A 23566-nucleotide genomic window follows, 5' to 3' on the forward strand; every position below is an offset into this window, starting at 1 on the left:
AAATCAGCACTGACTCGACCAATAGTGATAGAGGACAAGGGGAAACATGCAGTGGCGCAGGGTGGAGTTTCTGTGGAATATTTTATATGTTTATATTTTAATCCCAGGGAGGCAGAGACCGAAACCAAAAGTGCATGGGGCGACCCCTTTCCTCACACTTTATTTCTGCTACCTCCCTCCCTCTACCCAGATCTTCAGCTGATTGCATACAGAGGGCTTTTGAAATTAGGGCCACATAAAATTTGGCTAAAGGCCTCGTGTGGTCCTAGGGCTGCTGCAGTTTGCCCACTCCTGCCCTAGTGGTTGCATCTCTGCCATGGAAGCAGAGCATTCACAAGTTAGAGATTTGTCAGATCAACGGAGACTCTTCTTGAGGTTGCTTATTTACACTATTCTCCTTTTATGAAATAAGTTTTGCAAGGGTAGTCTGTGGCCACTTCCCTTCCTGTAAACTGATACATATGAGGCATTTGATCCCTGGGGGTGGGACCCCCCCCCCTATAAATTCAAGTTAGTTGGAGCTGGGTGAAAGGAAGGAGGGAGGAAAAAGTGCTGCATTTGTGTCCCCGTTCAATTCATCACTGCAAGGGCCTGAGATAATGCCTGTCACACAAAACTTCCCAAAATAGAGCTCTTTGCTGCAGAGAAGGTTGCGGGGAGGGAAGGTACAGTATATGAGTTTCAGGAGGCAGAGTCCTTTAGATCTATTAAAAAACTGTAAGAATTATTGCTGAGTAGAACGCTTGATTATGCAACATGAAGCCTTCTCTCTGGCTTGTCATGAGTGACCAAGAATATGGTCCCGGTTTAACACTTTTGAGGGCAGCTCTGCCTTCCCCATCCCTTTGATGGCTGGGTGCGTGTATTAGGATGACACACAGCACATTGCAGGGGAAGGGCCCTAGCTCAGAGGCAGAGCTTTTGCACTGCATGCAGAAGGTCCCAGGTTCACTCTACTGGCAGTACTGAGTTTGATGGACCACTTCTCTGATTCAGAATAAGGCAGCTTCCTATGTCCCTACATAGGTTTTTCTTTGCCAGCCTGGGCTGGGGGAGACAACTGTTGCTGGGGGGGGGGGGGAGGCTTTGCTGTGGTGGAGGACCCAACTTAATAGTGGTGGTAGGAGAGCCTGTTGAAAGCATGTACTGTACACTATTTTATGACATTTTTATTGGCATAATAAAGATATTGCCTTGGTATGGACTTTTTCTTATGGACCAACATAGCTACTTTTAATATCCTTGTGTTTATCCTTTCCACAGTTTCTTATAATATGGAATCTCGGGCATTAGTATTATGTACTATTATGTGCTTATTCTTACATTCTAGTAATGGGAGTTGTTTCTTCCAGCCTTTTGCCAACTAATCTTTCAGCAGAAGCTAACTTATTCCCTACAAATTGTTTGTGTTTAGATAGTATCCCACCCATCCACCAAGTGAAATAACTACCAAGTGAAATAACTTTGGGATTGGTTTATATCTTATTCTCTTTAACATTGTATATTACATTAATAACTTTATCCTAAAAGTTTCTTATTTATTTTCAGTCCCATCAAAGATGCTTGGAACATACAGTGTAGGGCCAAACTATGGGATTACCAGCCTCATATAACCAACATGCTTAAGTTTAATTAACACATGAAGAGGTTAATACCATAGAGTAAGCTGTCCTGCCAGGCTTAGGTATGTCCACTTCCCCTCACCTTGGGAGGTAATCAAGCCTTTGTTCTCCCCCAGTCTACCTGAGAGCCTCATAGTGTGAAGAGGTTTGAGCTGGTTGCTCCAGCCCAGCCACATGGCTTTCACCAGCCATTCTTGAGTTCCTTTATACCAATACAGTGGTACCTCGGGTTAAGAACTTAATTCGTTCTGGAGGTCCGTTCTTAACCTGAAACTGTTCTTAACCTGAGGTACCACTTTAGCTAATGGGGCCTCCTGCTGCCGCCGCACCACTGGAGCACAATTTCTGTTCTCATCCTGAAGCAAAGTGCTTAACCCAAGTCTGTAACCTGAAGCGTGTGTAACCCGAGGTACCACTGTACTTTAGGCACTTTCACTACTTCATAACTAAGCCAAGTTCTACTGCCTCTGTGCAACTTTCTGAAGCAATCGAACCTGGAGAGTTTGTTAGTGAACCATTTTTAAACTTACCAAAGACGTGTGGTCTTTTAGTATGGTAGGGAAAGAGGGAAACTTTGGAAAGAAACTTTTCCAGGGGGCATTTTGGAACTTCCATCACCCCAGACCAATGGCTGGGCTGGCTGGGGCTGACAAGAGTAGGAGCCGAGCACCTCCTTATCCTTCTGGCAGCTGCCCTTTCTCCTTTCCTCTCCATTGTCTGATTTATGCGAGGCACTCGCCAGAAACAGGCGTTATCACCACCGCCATCCGCCTGCCTGGCAGAAAACACGTCCAGGTGTACTTCGGGGGAAGTTCTCCCTTTGTCCTCCGGAGGGCGCTGCTGCTAAACGCAAGTTCCCTGCGGGAGCTGCGTTTGCAAGGCGGCATTATTTCGCCAGCCGAGCTGCTGCGCGCGCGGCGCTTTCTCTTTCTGCCCCTCGGGAGAGTCGCCTTTTTGCACGGCTGCGCTGGTTGCCTTTGAAGTGCATGGGGGAAACCCGCGAAGCTGCCGCCGAGCGAAGTAAGTATCGCAGGGCCCAGGCTGCAAGGGGACAAAGCGCGACGAGGAGTTGCACGCGCACTTCGCAAGCTCGATCTCTTGCTGAAGCACGCTTGGATTGCGCGGGGCGTTGCAGGCGATGCTACGCTGTCTTGCTACGTTGCAGCAGCCGCTTCGGTAGTTGCTCCTTGCTCCTGGCTCGGATCGTTTAAAAGTTAGCCGTCGTTGACTTTGCAACCAGTAAGAGATTCAGAATGGTCTGCAAGTCTCCCAGATCAGTGGCAACTCTGGCAATTTATTTTATTTTATTGTTGCAAGCACGATTATTTTGCTCGAAGCATCATTCGTTTGTGTGTGTGTGTGTTTTTTGTTTTGCATGTTTGCTTCCAGCCGGTACTCGCGGAGATGATAATAGCATTAACAGAGCTTTTTCATCCTGTATCTTAAAAGCCCAGTGCATTTTCTTTTCAAGAGTTGAGTACAGCTGGGGCGGGTGAGAAGGGGGGGGGGGGGGGATACAGAACCCATTTCCATCTAGGCTTGATGGGTGCTTTCGCATCGCGCTTCTTCGCCTCCCTGCTGTATTTCTGCGGTTGCTAATAGCGTTGGATGGACGCAGAAAGCAGAAAGATTGGCGGGGGAAGATGCCATCATCACACTTGCGTTTTCTGAGTGGGACGGAGGAGCCAAGAATCTCGCGTCCTTAGATTTTGTTTAGTAAAAGAGTGCGATCCTCGAGCCTGGTGAAGCCAGTTTAGACCCATATTTGTATAAACCCAGTTTAATCTGTTTGCTGATGAATCATAAAGCTTAGCGGAGCCTCTCGACCACATTCTGCACAACTTGTTCTGTGCACTTACCCTGCAACAACTATTAAGCTTGTTGGATTGACCAGATCTCTTTTTCCTTCCCTGCCATGCACACAGTGACTTTACAACTATTCCTGCAAGACATTTCCCATTAAGAATAGTCCACACTTGTAACAGAAAGCATCTCACAGAGCTGTAATTAGTAAAATACAGAGCTAGGGTTCCTAAACGTGTAGCACACAGGTGGTTGTATGGTGTACTTGAATATATCCAATATTCTGAACTTGCATAAATGGTGTATCCTCAGTAGTGGAGAAAGGAGGGTTCACCACTGCTCAGTGCTTACACCTACACAGGTAAGCCACCTGAAGCTTAGGTTGTTTCAGGTACCTAATGGGTGGTGGAGGAGCATGCAGATTGAGTTCGGTTTGATTCTGATGTATCCAGGTGTGTTGGATTCATTATCTGTAATTGGCTTTGTGTGATCTGCTCTGTGACGGTTTTATGGCAAAAGGTGGGATTGGAACACCCAGTGTTCAAAACTCCCATTGTTCTAGGCACATTTTGTGACAGGGAATTTCATCAGTGCGAGCAGGTTCTGAGCTCTGGGAGCAGTGCTTGCGCCTAAGATTTCAGACTAAAACTGCAGAGTGGAAGGAAAGGAGGACCTTTTTCTGCCTCCCCACTTCCAGCTACTCTCTGAAGGCTGGAGAAGAGACCCTCCTAAGAATATTAGAGGAGTGGGCAGGGGAAGGACTAGACCACATGAAAAATGAACCTAAGATTTTAGCTGCAGTTCATTCATTTTCATCTTTGTATTCTTGTAATAAAAAAGTGTGCCTAGCCATTCCATTGTTGTGCCCATAACCTAGGTTTAAGGTGCCATTTAGCTCCTAGCTTTCATATCTCAGTTTCTAACACTGGAGAGACCAATAAAGAAATGTGCATGCTAATATTTTGTTTCCCCTGCTGGGATGGTGTTATCTGGGGAGATAACCCTACATATTAAGGATCCTGTAGCTGTTTATAGGAGCCATACACTAGAAGAGGGCAGTAGCTCAGTGGTAGAGCCTTGCTTTACAGGCAGAAGTTCCCAGGTTCAGTTTTTGGTTTGGGGAAACCCAGTCAGATGGCGGGGTATAAATGGTTTATTATTATTATTATCTCCAGGTAGGTATGGAAAACTCCTGAGTGAAATTCTGGGGAGGTGCTGCCAGTCCGTGTCAATAACGTTGAGCTAAATGGAACTCATAGCCTGATTCTTTATAAGGTAGCTTCTATATTTTACACAATATGTTAGCCCCAGCATGCCCTCTGCCTTCACTTTCCACCTCCCCAAAAGCAAAGGTTTTTCTTCTTCCTTGAGATCAAGAAAAGAACGTGGCAATGTGTTGCTTCTGACTGGGCAATACGTAGAACGGGCAGATGACAAAACCCATCCAAAAATGCCTCCACAGGAGTGGCATTTCAAGTAATTGTCAGCTGATGAAAAGTGATAACTACTAATGCAGGCATAGGCAAACTCTGCCCTCCAGATGTTTTTTGGGACTACAACTCCCATGAACCCTAGCTAACAGGAACCAGTGATCAGGGATGATGGGAATTGTAGTCCCAAAACATCTGGAGGGCCGAGTTTGCCTATGCCTGTAGTAACAATTATGGAAGCCTGAGTGCAACCCATCTTTAGACGTTCCCAATATGTTCTCCTGGGACCCCCTGCCCATGAAAACTTTTTAAAGTTTACTTCCATCAAGTAAATTTGTGGCAGGAGGGGAGTCTTCATAGGTGTAAAAAGTACTGCCTGGTGGCAGAAAAATTTTCTTTCCTCAAAGGCATCAGCCCCATGGGCATAGCTAGCTGCTCCTGCCCCCGAAGCAGCGGGGGCAGGGCAAGCAACTCACGGGGCGCCGCAACGATCCACCTAGGGAGTCTGCCTGGTGGACGCAAGCCCCACGCTGCCATTTTGGGCAGCGTAAGGCCCTGAGCCACTGCGTCGCTCCCAGGAGAGACGTGTGGCTCGGGTGCGCTGCAAGCCAGGCCCCGCAGTAAGTGCCACCCCCCTTGGTGTGCCATTTTGTCACTCCCTCAGGGATGACACGCAGGGCGGGCTGCACTCCCCTTCCTATGCCCCTAATCAGCCCAAACTTATGTATCTGAATGCTGATTTAGAAGCCGCCAGCGTTCCTCTCTCAACAACCTTGGCCTTGGTGGGCCCATGCCAGTACTGGGTGGGGAACAAGGCAACAATGGGCAGAGGCTAATTTCTCCTACACCCCCCCCATCCTACTTGGGCAAGCGGAAGGTCCAGTCCCAGTTCAGGGACACATTCCTGCCAGTCCAGAAGACTCAAGGGTGGTGTAAAGGCCTGGGCAGAAAGGATGTGGCTGGGGAGGGTGCATGGTTTGGGAGAGTCCCAAGAATCAGATAGAGAAGCTTAGAGGGCTGTATCCCACCCACTCCTGAGCCTGAGGCCCCCCACCCTGCAACTTAAGTCTTGCCCGTGAGTGTTAAGACTAGTATCCGCAACATGCATGTTAACTATGCTCTGTGTTCTTTAGTAAGTGTGTTTGGAATGGAAGCCTGGCAGCAGCAGCCTTATTCAGAAGTAAGACCCATTGAGTTCAGTGGCACTTACTCCCCGGTTAAGTGGGTTTAGGATTGCAGCCTTACTAGCTGGTTTATTGACACATAAGTGGGGACCTGTGGACCCCTGCACTTAATTCCTGCCATTAAGCAGCCCCTTTCAAGGATGCTCCCCCCCCCCCCCAGTTTTTCAGTATTCTCTCTTTCCATATCTTTTCAAAGCTTTGAACTTTCTCAGCCTTTGCATTTACGTATTTTAGTAAATGTATACCCTTCCTGTTCATCTGGTGCTGCCTAAGACAGCTAACAAAACACATGGATATGAGTATGTGTGTGGATAGCTCTCTCTCTCTCTGTGTGTGAAAACAAGATGAAATACAAATAAATAAATAAAATGCAGATCTCTTATCAGGGCAAGGAATAGCTGGAACAAGACTGTAAAGGTGCAGTTCTAAATACATGTAACTTAGCAACTAAGCCCTGGATTGAGTAGATCTGACTTGAGCAGTAAGTGTAGGGTCGCGCTGCTAAGTTTTGGGATTTTGATCTCGCAGCCATTGGTGTGAGGAGGGATCCACTACAATTCCCCTCCTCCTTTTCTGGAAGCGTGGGCTGAGGATGCTGAAAATGTCACTGCTGCAGCTTTTATGCAAGGGGGAAGAGAGGGCTTTTTTCCTTATGAAACTGTCAATCTCCCTTATTATTTTGTAAGCGATAAAAATTGCGTTAAGCTGTTAGCCTCCCCCACAAAAATCATCCTAGAAGGCTGAACTGGAAAGTGTTCGCTGTGTTGCTTCAGATGCAAAACAAATGGCAAGCTGGTCTTCAGCTGACTCGTAGAAAAACTCTCTGATTCTAACTTCTCATACCTGACTGAGTCACCATCCTCCCTGTCCACAAAGATGGATTCCTCCCATGACGCTTTGTGGTTGCTTAATCAACATTTCCACTCTCCTTATACCAGTTCAGACTGTCCACCAAGCCTACTGTCCACTGTAACTGGCAAAAGCTCTCTGGGATCTTGGGCAGAGATCTTTCCCCATTGCTACCACCTGATTTTGTTGTTGTTGAACGTGGGACTTGGGTTGAACTTGGGACCTGCTGGCATGCAAAGCGTTAGCAGTAACCAACAGGCTGTGTACACAACACTATACCTGTAAAACACAGTCAAAGAACGTCATTCCCTCAAAGAATTATGGTTAACCCCTTAAAGAGTTACGATTCCCAGGAATTCTTTACAAACTACAGTTACCTGTATTCTTTGAGAGAAAGAATGGGCATTTATTATAATTATCATCACAATCCCTCCACATTTATATAGTGTTTAAAGGCTTGGGTTCTATGGCTTTTGCTCCAGTCTGTAAATGATATAATATATTGCTGCATGCCGCCCCAATCTCCAAGCGGTGCAAGATTTGAGGGGTTCCAGGCGCTCGCCCAGGGTTTGTGTTTCCTTTTGGGAAAGGAAACTGTGGAGACGGTAGTGTTTTGATGATATATGGTTTGTTCACACATACATGCAACCTGAGCCTACGATGGAGGGGCTCACAGCATCAACGTCCCCAAAGGGTCTTGTTTCTCCCATAGCCACAGCCTTGGATTCTAGCAGAAATCAGCCATGGCGCGTGCTCTCTCTGCTTTTCCAGCCTGCCACTTTTTCTTCTAGGCCACATCACAGCACACTCTGCCCTCAAACCCCAGCTTTGTCCTTCTAACTATCCGAGAGCTGGAGAAGAAGCCCCCCCCCCCATTTCACATCTGGCACAGAGCCCTTTCCTTTGCTCTCTTAATGGCCAGTTACCTCATCAGGAAGCTAGCCTCCCTTGACCAGCTGGCTAGGATTACAAGTGTCTGGCACCCACAAACTCATAACAATATGATCTGTTTTTGCCCTCTTTGTTTGGTGGAGAGGGGCCTGAAGGGGGGAAGCATTGACTGAAGCATCTTAGTTAATAAAATGGTTGAGTCGCATCTCTTGGCTTTGCTCCTGGTGGCCACAGAGGCATCCCACGAAATGTGTGGTATGCAAGGAGCCTGATCCTGCAATCCAATTTATTGTAAGCAGACTGTCTCTGTGAAGTTAATTAATTGGTGTTGTTAAGACAGGCAGCGTACCACGGCTTAAGCCCCGTATAATCCTTCAAGTGGATTTAAGAAGGGATTGACTCACCTACATTTTGTAGACCCAGCAGGTAGGTAGATATTCCTTTGAAACCGGTGTGAGTTGTTGGCGACGAAGCTAGATCTTGGATCGAGCAACAAAGGTAGCTCACATTTTAGCATCTCTTTTATATTTGCAGCATATCTGAATATTATTAATTCAATTATTTACCAAAAGGGACGAGGGTGGGTTGCAGCAATTTAAAAATATTGGGATGAATTCAGCATTGTGCTTTGTTGAACATTCTGTCAGTGCAAACTTTTCAACTCGCCAGACAGAACAACTCCCCTCTCCTCTTCGCTGTGCTGTTTTCGGGGTTCTCCTGACCCTTCCCCAAAGCTGTTTTTTGGGGGAGCAGGGGGGGAGCCCAGTTGCACAAGTAGAATACCTTGCCCAGGGCTTCTACAGTTGGGACTTGTTGATCACAGGACTATTCCATTCTAGGGGTTGGATTCGAATCTATTGCCTGTCTTCCAAAGAACCTTTGAATATCAGACAATCTTACCACCTTATTATTATTTCTGCTATACCCCTTTTTGGCTGTTTAGGCTTTTGAAAAGCAGGAGCACACAAGGCAATGTCTTCTGGGACAGCTTGTCTTCTGTGGTCTCATACTACCATTTCCCACAGGGGCACATACTAATACAATTGTTGGTGCTACGGGAGATCCTTTCTTAGACTTGGAAGGTGTATTTCCAGGGCCTTAGAGACTGCAACAGACAATGCATCAGTTCTGCTGACTTTGCAAGGTACAAACCTGAGAGTCCCTGACAGTAATCCCCATCTCCCCTCTCAATTTCTCTCTGACTTAAAGTACGTTACTATGGGAAACCTTACTGCAGGGATAGGCAACCTGTGGCTCTCCAGAATTCAGACGTTGTTGGACTCCAAATCCCATCGGCCCCAGCCAGCATGACCCAATGGTAATGGATGGTAGGAATTGTTCCCATCAACACTTGGAGGGCCACCAGACTCCCTGGCCCACACCGATTATCCAAAGTTTAGAGAATCTTTAGAACATCTTAGTAAAAATTAGCCAGGTTCAGAGTAGGGAGAAAGACCTGAGCACGCTTGCAAAGGGGGTCTGGAGGTAACATCTGCAGCAGCCCAGATGTCAGTCCCCAGATCCAGCTTTTTAGGTACCAGCGATGGCTAGTCATTTTTGTTTTTGCACTCCTGGCAAAGACCATTGACCTGGCCATGTCATATGGGACAGAATCAGCTCCAGAGTAGTCCGATGTTTATGTGATTCAAGAATTGTTGGGCTGTGCCAGGGATGCATTCCCCAAAGCTGAAAGAGGCACTAGATTAATACACTTCAGATTCATCCAATCTGTCTGCAGCTTTAATAAATCTGATTTCATCACATCTCTTCATTAAATATAGATAAGATCATCCAGGATTTCTTTCACTGCCTCGTAATTCAGTTTTCCAATTAGCTTGCCCAGCTCATGTGAAAAGTGCAGTTTCCACTCGTCCTGAAGATGACAAATTAATCCCAGTTTCTAGGTTTCTCTGCCTCTGCATCAGATCTGAGATTGCATATTTCAGAACAAACACAGGGCAATACACTCCTAGAGATTTATCAAAACAATTCCCTCCCCTTTCTCTCTTCATAGGTTGCCGTTAACCTTCAGACTGGTCCACGCTTTGAAATACTGTAATCTTTTGTGCATTGTCTAATTGTTGCAGGTGTTTGAAAATCATAATGAAAAAAATTAATATCCAAACAAATCTTTAAGGCTCCCCGCAGCAATACAACTTGTACACCTTTTAAGATAATTGCTAAATCACTTAGTCCTCGGAATACGTTTTTCTCCCATTTCATCTTGCACTTTCCCTTCACTCGAAACCTTGCCTATTATGATTAACACCTGATTCATACAAAGCATATTCATTTTTGCATGGTTATCGACTCAACTGTGCAATTACAGTGATTATTACACCGTAGATCTAGGGGTACATCCTGTGTAGCCTCCTCTCCAAAATCTAGATAGCATGAGTGGCATCAATAATTATGGAATTATGAAGACCTGGGAGCTATGGCTCTCATATCATAAATAGATGACAAGTAGTCAGGTGCCATTCTGTGTGAATCTGCTGGTAATGGCGGTGGCCTTCAGCTCATGCATAAGAAGAACCCACTGAATCAGGCCAATGGTCCATCTAATGGTCCACTGAAGTCCAGAATCATGTTCTCACAGTTGCCAATCAGAAACCTGTGAGAAGCCCACAAACAAGACAGGAGCACATCTGCCTCCTTGCAGTTCCCAGCAACTGGCATGCAGAGGCAACCTGCCTGGGACGGTGAAGGTAAAACACAGCCAGCATGACTAGTAGCCACTGATAGCCTTGTCCTCCAATCTTTTTGTAAAGGCATCCAAGATGGTGCCTGTCACTGCCTCCCATGGGAGCCAGTAGATTAGGGTTATCTTCATACTCGTCCAGTCTGTTCCACACAATGAATCTTAGTTGTGGACTGCAAAACTCTTTTATTTATTAATAGGATTTCTAACACACCCTTTATCAAGTAAAAAACAAAATAAAATCCCAGGGCCAGGGACATAGAAACTAATAAAATATAGTCACAGATGGAAATTCAGCAGCGCAGCTAAAACAGAGTCAGAGCTATCGGCACAAACAATGTAAGCACCACTCTAAGCAATAAATGCCTGGGCAAGCTCAGTGGTAATCTAGGATTGGAACCTGGTTGGTGATTTGGGTCTTTTCCAGATGACCTGTTTATTGAGCATTCCTCCTTACTTGTTTGCACTGTTTGCAGGGAGGTTAGATGGCATTGAACATTTGTTCTGATTTGTTTGTGGGGAGGTTATACCATGTGGCATCAAACAGTTGTTATCCCACACTTTCCAATGCATTTTCCTGTCACTTTCCTTATCGCGAAAAGTCCAATATTGGGGGCAGTGGGTTTCTTGAACAAGATGGCCAAATCAGCTTTCATTGGGCCATCCGAATTTGCCAGTATGTGATTGAAAACAGTGTTAGTCTGGAAACGCCCAAAGTCAGATTTTGGTTGATGTTCACACAGAAGGATCAGTCATTGTTATTATTTATTACATTTCTATAGAACCCTTCATTTGAGCATCGCGGGGCAGTTTACAATATAAAAATGCAAGAATACATAACATAGTAACAAGCAAAATGGTTTGCTTTAACCGTGGTCTGTTTGACAGAAGGGACGGCAGCAACACGTTTAATGAAAAGTTGTGACAAAAACTGCTACTTGCAATAATTAACTGGCTGTTACGTTGCTCCTGGTGTGTTGGGAGGACAGCATTCCTCTCGTCCTCAGTTCATGCTTTGTATTTTTTATTTCCCCCTATTCTTTTCCCACTGTGATGGTTTCTCTTCTCCCCTTCCCTTTTTTTCACCCCCAGCATGAATCAGGACATCAGACCTATTTCCTGGTGAAACTTTATATGACCTGTATCTTCAGCCTCTGTTTTTAAAATGGCAAGTGCTACTTTGCGCCATGGAGTGACCATCACTGGAGCTATCCTGCTGGTGACGGGGACTCTCTGTTTTGCTTGGTGGAGTGATGGCGAGATGGGAGCCGCCCCATCTAGCAGTGAGCCAAAGATCATGCCTGATGGAGAGGTCGGACCAGTGGCAAGCTCTTCTTCCTCATCTAATGCAGTGCTCAGGTCCATAAGCTTCTTCTGCTGTGGAATTGGCGGTCTCCTCCTCCTTTTTGGCCTTCTGTGGTCAGCCAATGCAGGGATAATTTCTCGCCGCTATCAGTACCATTTTTCAAGGGACCTTCATTACTCCACCGTGGAGCCTCTTGAGAAACAGACCTGCAGGTCAGCACGATCTTTGCGCCCAAACCTGATGGGGGTAGATTGGTGCTTAGCTAAAACTAGGATACGACGTCTATGATGTACAATGATAAAATATCGCTTTGTGGTATCATTTTTTTCCATTTGCTGCTTTTGATCTACAGCGTAGCATCTTCCCTGGCTAGCACTGTTTCAAGGTGAACTCTGCGATCTCAGTATATTGTTGCTTCCCACATATAAACCCTTTACCCTTTGGAAAAGAAAAGGGAAGTCAAATGATCAAAGGTTATGTGAAAGTTTCACCTGTATACAAGACATGTTTGCTTAGGAAAGCACAACGGAAAAAGTAATCGCTGCGGCCTGGTGATGATCAGTGGCCCATGAAATGCACATTAACCAGTGGGAATGTGGTCAAGTTTGACACTTGATATTCTAAATATTGCGAAAGGGCACAAGTCTCCGTAATGTACGGGTACTGCTAAAGTCCTGGAGGCATCTGATGCAGGGACAAATTCTTCACTAAAATTGATGTTGTATACATTTTTATTTTTTTTTGCACTTCCTGTCTGCGTAATTCTAATATACCCACAGAAGGTACATTCGACTAAAGAAAATTCTCTTGTGCTTTCTCTATACCCAGTGCTTTTTTCCTAAAAAAAAATGTTTAGGGGTACTTTCATTTTCCAACTCTCATTTTCCTACTCAATGAGGCCAAAGTTAGATTCACAAAATGTTTAGGGGTATGCGTCCCCCCAGAAAAAAGCACTGTCTATACCTATTCATGTGGGTTTTCCCACAAGAGGCAGCGATGGCCAACAACTTGGATGCCTTTAAAAGAGGGGTAGGCAAATTTGTGGTGGATGCAGCTATCTGTCACTGCTAACCCTGATGCCTGTGTCCCATCTCCACTGTCAGAGGCAACAGGCTTCTGAACACCAGTAGCTGGAAACTGCAGGAAGGCAGACTGCTCTTGTGCTTCAGGCACTGCTTGTGGGTTTCCCATCAAGCATCAGCTGAGAACTGGATGGGCCATTGGCCTGATCCAGCAGGCTCTTCTTATGTTCTTATATGGTGCACAAGAGACCCACAGTGCAATCCTGTATATACCCACTAAGAAAGAAGGTCAATAAGATGCATACCCCAGGTAAGTGTGCATAGAATTGCAGCTGCATTTACACGCCACGTGCGACATTGTCTTTGAGGAACACATGAAAAGAGGGTGGTGGGTTTTTCTTTTTCTTCTCTCTCTTTACATTTGCCATTGAGACTTCAAGAGTAATAGCTACAGCTATGGAGTGGAAAGATTGCTAATTGTGCAAAAATCATTAATCTTGCTTGCATATGCCCTTGCAAACCTTATTTTGCATCAAGATACCGCTTTTTAAAAATAAAGATTAATTGATTTTTATTTTGCCTTGGTTTGTTTCAGCACCTGGGATCCAAGCAGTATCCCCTCCTATGAAGAAGCCTTGAACTGCCAGCCTGCTGAAAACACCCCAAACTGCACACAGCCCAACAGCCTGAAGGAGAGCCGGCCCCCCTTGTATCAAGTGGTGGACGAAAATGACACACGCCATGCCGGCCGTAGGCGCAGTTCCTCTGATAGCGTTTTGTTCCGGAATATTCTGCCAAGGCTGGAGTCAGCATCGTGGGATGACTCAAGCGTCGCCTGCGACACTCCGCCCCCTAGCTATGAGAGCGTTCGCTCATGCGACGGATGATTTTGGGATCAGGTTCATCTGTCTTGGGAATCTCTAGATTACTATTGAGCTGACACCTGCCTTTTTCTTAAATTAGTTATTTGTGGCAAGCTGGAGTGGAAAAGCTAAATAGCTATTAGAAATACGAACAACTGTTTTGTCTTTCCGTAGGGGTCCCTGCCGAATTGTCGGAGGTCAGTCTCGACATTGCTTTTGTAGTGTGCGACTAATGTGAATACAATGCTTCATGTGCCGAGAATGATGCTTCAGAAGCACATACTAAGTGCATAGAAAATTCAAACTTCCGCTAAATGAAAGAACTGCTTTCATAGGTTACACTGCTACAGGCCTTTAAGGACAGTACACAGCGAATTTGGGTAACCAGGCTGTGAATATATGACATTTTGAAAATGTTCTGAAATGCTCTTAATAAAATTACTATCAATTCTGAATTGTTTTATATGCATAGCGGGGATATAGGCAAATGTGTTTGAGTTCTGAACACCAAAGGTAATATCCAATGCATGCAATGAAATTTCCTCTTCCTCTCCTGTGCCCTCCAGCTTCTCAAAATCACCTCTAGAGGGTTGGGAACCTTGTGAAGCAGATTTCTTTGGGGGAGGGTTTGGGGGAAGGAGGAAGAAAGGAAATGGAAGTCCCATGGCATTGGTACAACTCTGCTGGATTACAACCCCATGTATTGTGGCAGAGAAAGGGTTCTTTCAGTGCTGGAAGGTTTCCTAAGTAGCCACTAGGAAGCCATTCCTTGATTATATTTGGCCAAACGTTACTCTTAATGAGGTCATACTTAATGGGGACAAAATTCAGTTTAAAGCCAGCATCCCAGTCTTGAATATTGATGCTATCTATCAAGACCACATTATTTTTCATAGTTATGACGAGTGAATGGTCATCAGTAGGTCTGGGCTCTGGCGTGTTTCTGGGGGTGCTTTGCAAATGTTGCTGATGAGTTACCGTACTGAGAAAGTTTTTGTGAGCTGGGATGGAGAGGGTGGTCGTGGCTGGTTTCAGTGGTTTTTATGGAGATAGCTCTCCATGCAGGCAAGCAAGAGGCATTATCGTAGTTCAGAGACACCTCATCCAGGCAAAAGCAGGAGGATGCAGAGCAAACCCAGTGAGAGGCATAGCCTGAGAAGAGGGCGTGACTGGGGAAAGTCTCAAGGGCCGGCTAGAGAGGCCTTGGAGAGCTGCATTTAGCCCCTAGGCTGAGATTGCCCATCTCTGCCTGAGGACATACAAGTCTTTAATAGGCCCAGGGAAGGTGTGGGAGGGAAGACAATCCCCAATTCGTATTAGGATGGTTACTCATAAGTTACCAAAGATAATATGCTTCTTCTGCTGCCGAGGAAGAATCCCATGTCATCTGAAACATGGGGGGAAGAAGAGGGCAGCAGGACTGCTTCCCTGGAAGTAACACAATTTAGTGGAACCACTGCGTGCATCTATATTTGGATTCTGTGAGGATCTAACAGATGAGAATGAACAGTTTATTTTCCTAGGTTTTTTTATGTTAAAAAAAGTAATTGTTACGGGGGAGTATTAGGACTGAGTCACATGTTTATTTTGAGGTGATAGAAGTCTTCAAGCAATGACTTTACTGCTTCATTTTCACATGGGAAGTTATTTGTCTCAAATATTGCCCACATGAAAATCTCCAGCTAACTACGTAAAAGGAAACCGTTTAGAAATAACATTTTCTCTGATGACACGGTAACTTTGGTGATTCTCACACAGGAGAAATTTCAATTTCATGTGAAGATGAGGTGGTCAAAATCTCACAAGCGGGGGCTTTATCCATACCCAAACCAATTCCTTGACTCTTATAATTGATTAGGAGAAGTTTTTTCTTCTTCTCTTAGCCTGCCTTATCTCTCTTCAACTCATTTCCACCTATTACTCCCCTTTTTATTTCCCCACAAAGTATTAACAGTAGTCTGTTTACCCTTAAGCTACAAAAGACCTCTGGACGTTTTCCAGTACTCTGTGCAAATATCTATTTCCTATTAATCTCCTTATTTCATAAAATGTTTAATGACATTTATTTAGTCAGTGTATGGACAAAGGATACACCAAGACTTCTGTGTTTTTACCAGTTGCAAAACAGGCAGGAATCCAACAGGTAAATATTTCTCAATTGCATCTCCATGCTAGCAAAAGAGGTTACGGTTGAATTTTTACCTATTCTACAATAGTTCACTCCTGATTCTAAACTGTGACTGCTATTGAAGTTCTGATAGGAAATATTTGGAAGTGGGCAGGCTGTGGTTTTGCTCCTAGTTAGCTGTGAACCCTTGCCCTGTCCTAGCCAAGACAGGAAAATGGTAAGAGCCTGTTTGTGTCATAAACCTGGCTTTTGTGTGTTATGTGATCAGATGCAAACAATTAGGATCAATTACTGGTCATAGAAATGGAAGCCATGAAGCTAGGCTACTGTGAGAAATTAAAATGGCAGCTAGGCCTGAGTTATTGTTGACACCGCTCCCCACCAGATAAACCCTTGAGGACCCACAGGTGGATGAGGGAACCAACCCAACAGAGGTCATGTTGTGAAGAGCCCCCTCCATCCAAGAGTTAACTGGGCAGGTGACAGGCAAGCATTCAATAGGTGAAACATCACCACATCTCCACAGTATGAAAATGAAATCACCTGATCTGAATGTTATCACACAGTTATTAAAGTACAGAGACTCTCAGAAACAAAGGTAGCAACCTTGTTCAGGAATTCAGAGCACAGGATGCTCTGCTGCTGCTTTTTTATTTTGGATAGGACACCATAACAAACTTTACTGATATAAAACCTGGTTTAATATTGTAAAAAGTAAGCTAGCGTGGGTGGCATAGCGCAATATTTAAGCCACAACACAAACCAATGAAACAGAACATGTGCTGTTGCTCCCACACTATGCCAAAAGGTGGTCTAAATGTTAAGAGAGAGAGAAGGAGAAAAAGATTCCCTCTGCTATACATAAAAATATAACCAATAGTTGTATGTTGATATAGTGCCTAAGAAGGGACGGAGTTCTCCATTTGCAACCCCAAGGTCACTTAGCTCCATGGAAGACAATGCTGGTGTTGAATCGTCCTGAAGCCAAGAACCACTTTAGAGAACAGAATTGTTCCTGTGTGCGTCTCAAGGGGGAAGTTGTAACCTTTTCGCATGACACCTTTTTTTCGAAATGTTTGTTTACTAAATAGTGAAGAAACAAGAGATCGCTGTGAGGGATATAGACGGCCCAGCTATTCAGGTTTTCTTATGTCATCTGCTTGTAAATGTCAATTTGAGATAGTCCTCTCCCCTTTGCAACACCAACAACTGAGTGGTTACAGTACACTGCAACCATTGCCCCCCAGCCTGGAGAAGGTGCCTAGGTGATAATACTCCACAATGATTCCTTGTGTAAAGAAATCACGAGTGTCCTTCTTCAGTGTACAACTCAGCCCACCCCAACATTAGAAGCATAAGTATACCTTAGGTGGGGGTGCAAATTTATGAGGAAAGGTTAAGAAGGACAGCAAAAAAGAAGAAGAAGCAAACTTTCCAACAAAAATTGCTCAGGCAAAAACAATTGCAAGCAAAGAATCCAGACTTTAGCAAATGGGATCAAAATTAAAGGTTTGAAGGCAAAAGAGGGGAGGGGGGAAACCCCCAATGTTAAGAAGGAGTTGATTTGATTTTAAGAATTAGGTCAGTATGTATGATCAAACTGCCATGATGAGAAATGTGGATTGAGTGGAGCGTGGCCGAATTCAGTAGGAAGTAAAGCAGCACTGAGTCTGTGGACATCTCATAATATGCGCACTCAGCTCACAAACCAACCCACGTTTATGGCTCAGCCATGTTGGGTGGCTCTGCAGTGGATAGTAAATGTGGGAGCCAAGCGTGAAGTTATCCTAGGATGCATCACTACCACATAAAAGACAGCTTGGATTACTCAATATTTGTAGCCTGCCAATTTTGTCACATAAAATAGAACCCTTACAAAGCTGTCTTTCTTTCTTTCTTTCTTTCTTTCTTTCTTTCTTTCTTTCTTTCTTTCTTTCTTTCTTTCTGCCTCAGCTTGAGGATTGCTTACAATAAATAACTGAAATGACAATTCCTTAAGGGGCAAGGTGACACATATTAATGTTCCTTTAAGAAGTGCCTTCAGCAACCAAAGATCTGGCAAACTTCACATCTGGAACCCTCAAATTAAGTTTCAGGTAATTCGAGGAAAGGCAGCATTGTGTGCAGCGTGGTATCGTCTGTCACATGTTCGATCAATTCTTCCTTCAAACTAAAGAATAGGTTATGTGGGTGTTAGACAATGGATCTGGCAGCATCGGGAACGCAATTAAGTCTGGTATTTTTAGCAGGGTTGCACCCTTTTATTGGTTAAAGGGAAATATTCTACTCTGAAATTAACTGCACACAATATTAGATTATCTTCTCTATATGTATTCTTGTTTAATCTTTCCCCGTGCTACCTAGTTAAATGTAAAGCACAATCCTATGCAAGTTTACCCAGAAGTAAAGTCTACTCTGTTTGATATTAGACCTTATAAAACCGGTTCTAAAGGATCTCCACTGGCTCACAATATGTTTTTGAGCATAATTCAAAGTGTTGGTGCTCACCTTTAAAGCCCCAAACAGCCTTGGCATAGTATACCTGAAGGAGCATCTCCACCTCCATCATTCAGCCTGAACTCCTCAGAGGGCCTTCTGGCTGTTCCCTCACTGCGAAAAGCGAAGTTACAGGGAACCAGGCAGAGGGTCTTCTCAGTAGTGGCACCTGCCCTGTGGAGCACCCTCCCTTCAGATGCCAAAGAGATAATTAACCATGTAACTTTTAGAAGACATCTGAAGGCAACCCTGTGTCAGGAAGTTTTTTAATGTTTGATGTTTTATTATGTTTTTATATGTGTTGGAAGCCACCTAAAATGGCTGGGACAACCCAGCCAAATGGCCAGGGTATAAAACAACAACAGCAACAGCAGCAGCAACCACAATCACAACCACCTAATGCATCCATGAATAAAGGGCTGCCAGTGTGTTAATAGCCCTGCTCCTGTGCCTTTTCCCATTGTTTTGTTTCTCTATGAGGCAAGCATAACTTGTTTCATTTCTTCACTTTGGGCTGTTGCTCAACGATCAAGATCCGGGCCAGGAGAAAAGCTGGCAACCCTGACATGAAAGATGCCAAGCCAGTGAAATCACTTTTCTTCATCTGATTTACCATCTCTAATTTCATTGAAAAGTTAATCCTTCTGCAGTAAAATTACATTAGTGCTTCAGAGACAGAATATAATCTCTTCATAAAAAGCTGAACAGGGGGAGGGGGACATCAGCTCTTAAATATGCTGGATTTTGCTAGTGATCATTTCAAATGAAATGGACTTTAAATGCAGCTCTGAAATTTATCAGGGGCTTCCACATAAACCTAGCATGGATACATTTCCTGAGTGTGAATTTCATGCTCTTTATTCAGCTCATAGTAACAATGAATGAATCTCCCCAAAACGTCTAATTATATATACATTAATTACACAATGGGCCCTGCGTGATTGGCTAATTCCCGGCTGCTCCTGTAGGCCAATCAGGTTGCGGCTTCACCTCCTTCAGAAGCCTGATTGGCTGCTCCTTCAGGCCAATCAGGTCGCTGATTCACTTCCACCTGGAGCTGGATTGGGTGGCTCCTGTGGACCAATCAGACTGCTGCATTCTGGATCCTATTGTTCTAGGATTCAGCTCAGAACATAACATTTCCCATGATACTTTACTCCTGATTTGTTGCTGTAATTATTGTTGAAAGCTCTCCTAAAACTTTAGGATTGGTAATTCTTCAGTGGCTTGGAGGTGTTATGTCTGACTTAACTATCATGAAGATCAACAGGATTTGTGAAACACTTTATGAAAACAGCTTTAAAGGGATGGTACAAATAGTTCTGGAATCCTAAATAAGTATTACTCCTTTCTTCCTTGAGTGAAATATCCAGCTAGACCAGCCTCAGCAACAATAATTCCCATGCTTCCTTACTGAAAGGGAATGTGGGACAGCCATTTGCAGCATAAACTGTGAGAAGGGAAACCCCAGATCAAGTGGAAAATAATTATAGGAGCGTCTAATCTTGATTTTTCAGCTTTCTGTGCAGAGGAGTGACTACTTCACACATTGCAAAGATGCCTCTTGCGGATCATGCACTCAGCCGGCAGCCAACTTTTAGGTTCATCATGAGTTTCCTGCATTCCATTGTGCTGGATTACACACATTTTCAAGAAGCAAAAGTTCAAGAGACTTTCTAAGATAAGACTTTGCTTGCTTTTAAAACAGAGGATTAACCTTGCGGGAAACAAAGGACAATGACTTTAATTCCTTTGCCCTTAAAGTGATTCGGGCAAAATTTGGAAAAGGTTTAAGGATGGATTTGCATAACCTGTACTATGCCAAAGGGTGGTATGGGGTGCTGGGGAGGGGTAGTACCTCTGATGGGGGACACGTCATGCTTCTTCTGGGGTAGTTTGTCCTCTTTTGGTCCCCACCCTGCACTCAGCTCTCACCTATGGCTCCTAGAAGCAGTCAGCATGCAACAGCAGCCCCAGGAAATGGTTTCAACTGGCCAGCTAACCAGGTGAGGATAACCGATTGGCCTCAAACCTTTAGTGAGTTAGGGATTTCCCTTGCATGTGAAGACAGGCTCTGGCAGACTGAGTGAACAAGACCAAGAGCGGTCCAATGGTCAAGAAGGTGGTATCTTCATGTGCTATAGAGGAGAGTGAGGTACAGATGGGGTTTGTCAACCTGGGAAGGTAGCCCATCTAAGAGAAGGAAAACTCTGATCCTAAACCTCCGCTGCCTTGTGGGACATCTTCGCAAGAAGAAAAGGCTAAGGAGTAAACCTTACACAATCAGGAGCAGAGTCCCTAAGATGGTTGGATGGCGCCTTGTACACATCCTTCTGGCAATTCCTGCAGCCAAGCTGGTGCAAATGTATTGCTCTTCTTTCCTTTGTACCATATCAGCAAGCCCAGGACCTCTATGCACACTGCCCAGGTTTGTGTCCTGGGAAGGTCACTTCAGTGCTGCTAACACATTGGTTTGACTTCACCCCTGGAGGCAGTTTATGTTGTCTCTCGAGACAGGCAGATGCCAACAACTACACCCAAGTCTCTATCCCCCACCCTATGAAGCATAGATGTATTCCACTCCTTCTTTCCATACACCTGAAAGGATTGCTTGAGATATGATACACATATGATATACTGTGCTGAAAAATGCTGCACATGTACAACCCAAATGCAGTCCCCAAATCCAAAAGCTGTAAACGTAGCAAAACAACCTGAAGCAACTGAAGTGCAACTACTGCTGTTATTGACAGTTGCTTACCACCCACTTGAATCTGGATATAAACTTAGCCGCATGATTGATTGATTTTGCTTGTATGAAATTCCTTTTATGATGTCTCTTTCCTAAGGTGCATTAGATGGCTTGTTCACTGCTTGATAACCTGGGACAGAGTGGTATGAAATGTGCAGGCACCTCAAGGGCTGGAGAGAGGTCACAGAATCCATGATTCTGTGGAATTTCCATTTTTGGACACAAGCACACCACTGCATAACCAGAGGAACACTTGTAGAGAAGGCCTATAGCTTCCATGCCCTGCTTGCAGGCTTCCTAAAGCAGGGGTTGGGAGTTTGTGGCCTTCCAGATGTTGCTGGACTCTTATTCCCATCAGCCCCAGGTGTACCCACTGTGGAAGGACGTGTGGATCTAGAATTGGCCTCCACAGTCACTTGTGGACTCATTGTTAAAACCTTGTTTATGGAAGACGGTCTTACTAGGCTATGAGTGATCACCAAAGATAAGATAAGAAGATATCCAACATCTGGAGGGCCATGGGTTTCTCACCCCTGCCTTAGAGACATATGTTTGGTCATGGTGGGATGCAAGATTGAGGACCACTTCACACATCAGCTTATATTGGCTTAGTTGCATCCATCTTTTTAAAAGCTGGACTTCCCAGACTGCTCTTCAGGGTCTATTGCGTATCTAATGTGTGCTGTAAAAGCTGTGAGTAATGTCAACAGCTGATAATGGTGTGTTTCAATGACTACTGGAGCAAGATTCATGCCTCATCTGGTGTCGACTCTCTCAAGAGCTATTCTTGTTAGAGAAGGATATTTCCACTAGGGGCTAGTAAATGAAGCCAAAGCTCCAGAAATATGAACTGAAAATATATGGATGGCCAAATAAAGATAACTTCTTAGGAGCTTGGGGAGCTAACTTACTCAGGGCCTTTCTACATTTACCTCTATGGTGGAACAGTTGCTGTTCAATCACATTCTTTTAAGAGTGAATTTGTAGCTGATTGTCTGCCCCTTTGGTCATACGCCGCTGCTATTAGAGTGAATGTGGGGTTTTTCTTTCCACGCTAATGGAGGGTTTTGCCTGAGTTGAGGGAAGTTCCACGGTTGTCGTCGCAACTCTTACATACCCCTATATTCATCGAGTCAGTAAATATGAGCATGAGCAGGGGGGAATAGCCCTTTCATGGCTTAAAACAAATTTATGCCTAGTATTCCAGGATTCTAATCCTGTGGGAGTATGGGAGATTAGAAGAAGAACTACATGTCTTTGGTGAACCTGGTTATTTTGTGATGAAATGTTGTTTTCTGCAGCTTACAATTGCTGTCACAAACAGTGCTTGGATTCAGTAGCATCATCCTCATAGGCCATGCCTTTCCTCTGAACTGAGCTCACAAACTGACAGCTTGCACTGGTCAGAAGGAGGTGGTGTAAAACAGATGTCTTCCAAACCATACCCACCAACTCCCTCAACCCAGAAACCAGGAATGGCGCTTGTTTACATACCGCACAAATGAAGATGTTGGGGATCCATTACAGATCTTTCAGAAAAGTCAGGGCTTTTTCGTGGTAGAAAAGAAATATGTGTTTGTGAGTTCATTATTCTGGAAGATTCGGCTGAATAATGCTGACACCATGTGCCAGCATGGCAAAATATCTGCAAACTTCTCCCCCAGCAATTATATCTATAATTGGTAAGTTTAGAAATTCCCCAAATCAGACAGCTCAGCATCATTCAGACTCACTGGCAGTGGTTCTCCAGGGTTTCCCCCACTGTCAATGTAGGTTGCTAATAAACTGGAAGGGTATATATGCACTTGAAGAATCAAGAAACAAACAAAAGAAAGGTTTGGGGGGGAGGATTATTTAGATTTCTGATTTGTGAACAACTTCCATTTTTGGAGGTTCATAATTTAGGCTGGCTTTCTTACATTAGCCTAGTTTTCCACAGCACTTTTGGTGGAGCAGCTGTGTAAAATGCCCACTAGATGGCAACCTACTCCCAAAACTTTTTCCTTCTACAAATCTCAAAGGTTTTTAAGGAAGGGAGGGGGGCAGCAGAATATTATCAGCTGCTCGAGGAGAAAAGGCCATAACCTAAGCAATCTCCCTTGCCTCCAAGCCCATTCACCTAACTATAACGTAAACAAATAAAATCTGTATTATTTCTAATTTCACTGATATATCCCCGGGCAGGTGGGAAAGAAGATATGAGCAACAACATTACAAAGCCCCGCAGAGGCAAGAAAAGGGTGGCGGTTTTTCATCATCCAAGAAAATTTGTAAAAATGGACCGATTACTAAAATCCTGCATATAAACTCAAAACTAGCAAGCTCCAACAAGGACTGTGAGAATGGTCCCGCAGGCAGGCAGGCAGGCAGGCAGACACACACACAAATTTATTTATTTTTGGAAGGTTGAATAGAAACTTCCACTCTATCAACATTCATTAGCAGACTATTAAAGCTAGTCAAATGACTTATAGTGGAATCCTATACAGGTCTACTCAGAAGTAAGTCCCATTGAATTA

At 44.4% G+C, this 23566-nt stretch overlaps 1 protein-coding gene across 4 annotated transcripts; it reads left to right on the forward strand.

Moving 5' to 3' along the window:
- The first annotated feature begins 2488 nt into the window (after positions 1 to 2488).
- TMEM61 (transmembrane protein 61) lies at positions 2489 to 14126 on the forward strand. Of its 4 annotated transcripts, none has more exons than XM_083448232.1 (3): positions 2489 to 2642; positions 11573 to 11998; positions 13404 to 14126. In XM_083448232.1, the coding sequence occupies exons 2-3, from the start codon at positions 11646 to 11648 to the stop codon at positions 13693 to 13695; spliced, it is 645 nt and encodes a 214-aa protein (XP_083304358.1). In that variant the 5' UTR covers positions 2489 to 2642; positions 11573 to 11645; the 3' UTR covers positions 13696 to 14126. The 4 variants fall into 4 exon arrangements, with proteins under 4 accessions (XP_083304358.1, XP_083304359.1, XP_083304360.1 ...); XM_083448233.1 differs by lacking the exon at positions 2489 to 2642 and adding an exon at positions 2754 to 2861; XM_083448234.1 differs by lacking the exon at positions 2489 to 2642 and adding an exon at positions 3221 to 3786.
- Positions 14127 to 23566: the final 9440 nt, after the last annotated feature.

The sequence above is a fragment of the Podarcis tiliguerta genome (genome assembly GCF_965153285.1).
Source record: "Podarcis tiliguerta genome assembly, chromosome: 6".
NCBI classification, from domain to species: domain Eukaryota; kingdom Metazoa; phylum Chordata; class Lepidosauria; order Squamata; family Lacertidae; genus Podarcis; species Podarcis tiliguerta.